General features: G+C 44.7%; 1 protein-coding gene across 1 annotated transcript in view; it reads right to left on the reverse strand.

Annotated features, from left to right (window-relative positions):
* Nucleotides 1-447: 447 nt before the first annotated feature.
* LOC108765765 (lachesin) overlaps nt 448-6179 on the reverse strand; it is an 86305-nt gene continuing 80573 nt past the window's right edge. Inside the window, exons 3-4 of the mRNA XM_018514609.1 lie at nt 1133-1282; nt 448-602 (exon numbers count right to left, since the gene is read on the reverse strand). Coding sequence (XP_018370111.1) covers nt 448-602; nt 1133-1282 — 305 coding nt within the window. The remainder of the gene's footprint in view (nt 603-1132; nt 1283-6179) is intronic.

Consider the following 6179-nt stretch of genomic DNA (forward strand, 5'->3'; position numbering starts at 1 on the left):
AAATGTATTGACTTTAGAGGGATTACTTTGAAGGACAATGAGGATCATTTTTACATTAATTAAGTTGTGTCTATTTTCTAATAAAATTCACCGAACTTTATCGTCACACCACGTACACACTCATAATAGCAAATTTTGGACAGCTCTAACACTTAGGAGAATCATTATAGGGTAAAATGTAAAGGTTGTCCCTATGAAATTTTTTTATCCTTTTTGTATACCTTACAATCAAATCCATTAGCTATATCTCAACGATCTGGGACCTTAATTTGCATAAGAAACTAGGCATAGTCCTTTTATAGTTATCCCATAGAACACAAAACATTCTAGCAATATCGTAACATCCAGCAATATTACAGTAGCATATTCGATTCCGTATGAGTACTTGATATCTTAAGCTATATTATCATGTATGATTATTCCTTTAAGAAAATCACGAATGAGAACTCACCCTTCCAATAACATTTCGTCTTCTGTGCCTCGTTGATTCTTTACCCAATAATTGATCGTATTCGGAAATGCTTCGACATAGCACTCGAGCTGCACGTCTGTACCCAAAGGAGCGCCCAATAACTGGTTAGGTGCTTTTACGACAGGTGCGACTATGGAAATAAAATGAGTTTAGCAAACGAGAGCAGAAACTTTTCATAAATGTACGAAGGAAGTCTCAAAGATAGAGCTCGTTTTTTTTTAAGAAGGAAATGAAAATTTAATTTTTTTCTAAAAATATGCACGTCAAAATCAAGCTTTTTTTTGACAAAAAATTTCCTTTTATTTTTATCGCATAATTGAAACTTAAGCACGAGTTTTCGTGGCGCAAAATAGTAGCTTTTGAATTGACTAATATTATATCCAGGATAAGTATTCGAATCTATTTTAGAAATTGTATGGAGAGAAATAAGGAGTTCCATTTTTATTAAATTACTCTTTTCGTGAAATAAATCAAATTTTCATTTCCTTTTTTTTGTAAGTTTGTCTCATTTTTGAAACTTCCCTTAACTGTTTTCTCTTTCAAATCGCGATAACGCGTCTTAACTATATGAAAAATATTAGCAAATTACTTTCCATAAGCGTAATTTGTGAATCAGATTGTAATGAATTAGAACAGATCGTGCGAGCGAACGGAGCTTACAATTCACAGCGAGCGTCACCCGTTTGCTAACCGCTGGCGGCACGTCGTTGCTAGCGATGCAGAGATACGCCCCCATTTGCCGCCTCTCGACACGATAGAAATGCAGCAGTGAACCGTTGTAGTGATCATGCTTCTCGAAAGTGCTACCACCTGCGTACATGAGAGAAACATTTTACCATGCCGTGAAAAAACGATCGATCGCAATCCCGTTTCCTTTCTAATGTTCGCTTCAAACAACGAGCTTGAAACAATAAAGCACGAAACAACAGAACTTTATTATGTCAGATTATGATTACATTTCCGATTAAGGAGCAACGCGAAGCGAAAGTTCATTCAATAAGGAAATGTGTCAGTATCAGACACTGATTTGACTGGCGAAACTGAGAGAAACAAAAACGAAAAGACATACGTTTAATTTATGAAGACCACCGATGGTAAATAACCTCTCCGCGTAAAGAAAGTACCTCTGTCGACATTGAAAAAGTGAACATAATAAAATAAATCCCCTGCAAATAGTGCAACTACACGGCCACGCTACGAATTCAAAGATATCTGACCGTACAAACATGATATGCAGACAGTTACCTCGATCAGTTCTGATAACTCGAGAGACTCAAACGTAAATGCGAGTATGTAAGGCAATTTACGCGACATAACTCCTCTCTCTCTCTCGCTCTCTCCCCCCCCCCTCTCTCTCTCTCTGGCGCTGTGAGTATACTTTGACGTGTCGATTTCGTGCTTTGGCTTCTTTCGCTGTTTTTTGCTGTTTGCTGCCCTGCGGGGCCTTCTGTTTCAGACATATAGTCAGGGCTTGTCACACTTGACATTTTTGGTTAACGGTGCCTGCTTCTTTGCGCTGGGTGAGGTGTTTTTTGGCTAATTTTTTGTCACATTTGCTGGATTACATTTCAGGGAAACTTCTAGAACTCGTCGCCTATTTCAACGCTTGGCGCATGCGCTGTTCGCACGTGTTTGAATTCGAGATACTGGACGGGTGCCGCGCGCGGTCGGCGTTTCGCTTTGTTTGTTTGCGGTGAGCTGTCAAAACACATATTTACACGACGACTCTAGCCTGCTTTTTCTGTAAGAAATTCATCACTACTGCACATGTGTGCCATTGCGCAAATGCCTCGAAACATGTTTATCATGAGGACTACGTGAGATCTGGCTCGAATCAGGCGGATGCGCTTGTGCTTAATTGCCCTGTTTGCAACTCCTTTGAAGCATTCATTTCATGTTTCGGGTGCCACGGACCATTCAGACGATGCCTCTGCTTTGCCATCTGAACCTGACTCCATCTGGAGCATCCTTTCATTGCTTTTAGAGAAGGTGTCTAATATAGAATCCAGACTAGACTGGCGGCCATAAGAACATAGATTTCTGCCCTCGAGGATAGGCACACCATTCTCGAGGCTCGCATCGGTGCGCTCGAGGGTCACTCTGGTTCGGAGGCGAGCAGCGGTTCTACAGGCGTCCTCGAGACTCGACTTGAGGCCCTCGAGCGTGATAAGCTTAACTCAAAGCTTATTTTGTTTGGAATAAGGGAGCATTCTCTTGAGGGTACGGCAGCGGTCAGCATCGCAGCGGGAGTGATGGTCTCACCGGGAGACATTTCTTCGTGTTTCCGGATTCTGGATGGGAATGACCGACCGCGGCCTGTGGTAGTCAGACTGACCTCCAACGGGATTCGGAACTCGTGGATTGATGGGAAGAGAACTAAAGGAGTGCTTGATAGTTCCGAGATTTCTTCTGGGCTTGCCGGCTCCAGGATTGATAAACGAGAGACTGCCAGCGTTTACACATAAAGTCTTCTCCGCGGCAAGGCGTACGGTCGGTGAGGGTCGTCTTTATCGCGCTTGGGTTCGGGATGGTGTTGTGCGGGCGAGGCGCTCTTCTTCAACACCACCTGTTATCATACGTAGTATGATCTGGCTCACCTGGATGTCATCATGACTGGCACCCTTCGGCCTTCGGGGGCTCTCAGCGGCGATGAGTTTCCCACCTCCGCGGCTCCCAATTCCTGCGGCGCGGCCTCACTTTGTGTAGTGCGGAGTGTTGATCCTCCCCCCTCAACCAGTCCACTGACCCCCACGTCCGCTGTGAATGGTGCCGAACCACCTGCGGGAATCGGTAAGCTCAGCGTCTGAGCCGCTCCTAAGCGGGTTTCTTAGTGTAAGGCGTGACCTTCGGCGACTGGTGAATCCGAGCCTCCTGAGTCTTTTCGGCTGTGTCATGTAAACTGCCAATCTCTCCTTCCCACTTTTCGGAGTTCAGCGAGTATTTTTCGGACAACACGTACGACATCATAGCAATGTCGAAGACGTGGCTTAAGCCTCACATCCTCGACAATTTTGTAGCTTTATTCGGTTACCATCTCGTGCGGTCCGATAGGTAAAGGAGGGGAGGTGGTGGAATTGGCGTTTATGTTAAGGCGGGACTGCGGGCGCGGATACTGGTCTCTTCGCCTAAAATTTATTGCGCCCAACCTGAGTATTTGATCCTGAGCGTGACGGCTGCGGACCGCGGGTCGTTCTTGCTGGCCGTGGTATACCGTCCACCAAGATCGGTCGTCTCTCCTTGTTCTAGGAGGATTTTGAGAGGTTTCCTCCTTCCTTTGCTGTCATCATTGGCGATTTTAATATTGATCTCAATAGACATTCCTTCGACACAGAATCCTTTTGTGACTATGCAACAAGTTATCATGTTTTCATCGTTCCTTTTTCCGACACTCATCGTACTGTTTCGTCTCAATCTCGTATCGATCACTGTTTTATAAGCAATAGCTCATTTTTAAAATCTTTCCGCCAGTCTGGTCTCTCGTTTCTCTCCTTACACGATTTCATAGAGGTGTCCCTTGACTTTCCTTACTGTTACCTTCCTCTTCATCTTTTTAATGTTCGCGAATACTCCTTATTTGACTCCGTTGCATTTAAAAACACGCTTCTTTCCTTCGACTGGTCGGTCATTGACTACTCCTCTTGCCTCGATAATAAAATCGATATCTTAAACCACTACCTCTGCTCCGCTCTAGAACTTCATGCTCTTCTACGCAGAATTAAAGCCAAAAGGCCTTCGGCGCCTTGGACCGAACCGTTAAAGACCTCATGCGTAAAAGGAATGCAGTCAGAAGGAGATTCCATTTGCACACTTCCCCTACTAACTGGAGTTTCTTTCGTAGTTTGTGTAACCGGGTCAACCTCCTCGTTGACTCATAAAAACGAGTTCCTTTCGATACGTCTTGGAGCGATAAAAACTTCTGCACACCTTTGATCAGAGCTCAGGGCACTTGGCCTCGCTAAACCCAAGTCCTTCTCGTTACATCCCGACTTCTCGCCGGATAATCTCAATCGTTTTTTTATCTCGGACCGCCTATCCTCCATACCTAATTTCCCTATTCTTCTTGCAAAAACTTCTCTTGCTTTAACTTCCAACTTTTCCCCTTCATTACTATCCTCCACTCTCTCAATATCAGATCTTTCCAGCTTATATTTCCTTCACATCATTCCTGATTCCCTGTGGCAGGCGCTTACCAGATGTTCATCAAATGCTGCTGGCCCTGATGGTATCAATCGCCACCTGCTCTTCGATAGCCTTCCAGTCATCTTTCCAGTCATCCTCGTCCTCTTCAACTTCTCTCTCAGTTCCTCTACCTTTCCCTCTCCTTGGAAATTTTTTGTTATTCTTCTCCCTAAAATAAAGAATCCACATTCCCCATCTGATTTCCGACCTATCTCTCTTCTTTGTATTCTCTCAAAAATACTTGAACGTCTAGTCTTTGACCAATTTCTGCTCATCTAAATCTACACAATTTCCTGGACCCTCTACAGACTGGTTTCAAAAGAGGCCATAACACACAAACCGCCTTAAGCTCACGGACGATATCAGGTTGGTTATAGATAGAAGAATGGTCACTCTCCTCATTCTTTTTGACTTTTTCAAGACTTTTGACTGTATAAATTATGGCCTGCTCTTGCATAAGCTCACCAACTGCAGGATACCTAATCCTGTTTTGGATTGGTTTCGGTCTTACCTTTCCGACAGAAGCCAGCGCGTTCGTGGACCTGGCGGTGTCTCGTCATGGCTGCCTGTTTCTGCGGGAGTCCCGCAGGGCTCCGTACTTGGTCCCTTACTTTTCCCCATATACATAAATGATCTTAATCAATCTCTCAATTATTGTCATCACATCCTATATGCCGATGACCTTCAAATCTATCTGCATTTTCATCCTCATGATCTTGAGGCCATCCTGGGGAGGATTAGCGATAATATCGCCAACATCTCGAATTGGTCTTATCAGAACCGCTTTGAATTAAATCCTGACAAAACCAAGGCCATTTTCCTAGGCAGTGTTCGATTCGTAAATAGCCCTAAAACTAATCAATATTGAACTGTTCGTTAACAGCTCTCCTACCGAGCTTGTCGATCGGGTGACTGACCTTGGCGTCACAATTAGCAGCACTCTTAACTGGGTTGATCATATTAGATCTACCTCGAATAAGGTTAATGGGGTCTTGTGGAGATTGAAACATCGGAAGAACTGTCTCTCCACGCAATTACATGAGCGGCTCGTATCCTCGCTAACCTTCCCTTTGTTTGACTACTGCGCAGCAGTCTTCACGGCTCTCACAGTGCAATTAAAGATTAAGCTAAGGCGTCTTTTAAATGCTTGCGTACGCTTTATCTACAACCTCCGTAAAGACGAACATATCTCACCGTAATACGCTAAATTAGTGTGGGTCACTGCTGATGGCAGGAGAGACTTTTTAGTAGGTTGTTTCTTTTTCTCGATTCTTTAATCAGGCTCTCCTCCCTATCTCGCTCACAATTTCCGTTTCTGCACCTCGACCCGTGCCACCTCCCGTGCTTTCCACTTGGCCCCACCCCACCCCCCTGCAGAACCACCACCTACCAGCGCTCCTTCCTCTATGCTGCCTCCTCATTTTGGAACTCTCTCCCTATCGCTATTCGAGAATCAGAGGTACTCTATACTTTCAGACGTGAACTCTTCTGCTATCTTCTGCGGCGTGAGGGGGGGGGGGGGGGGCCC

This window comes from Trachymyrmex cornetzi, unplaced genomic scaffold (genome assembly GCF_001594075.2).
Source record: "Trachymyrmex cornetzi isolate Tcor2-1 unplaced genomic scaffold, Tcor1.1 scaffold526, whole genome shotgun sequence".
NCBI classification, from domain to species: Eukaryota; Metazoa; Arthropoda; class Insecta; order Hymenoptera; family Formicidae; genus Trachymyrmex; species Trachymyrmex cornetzi.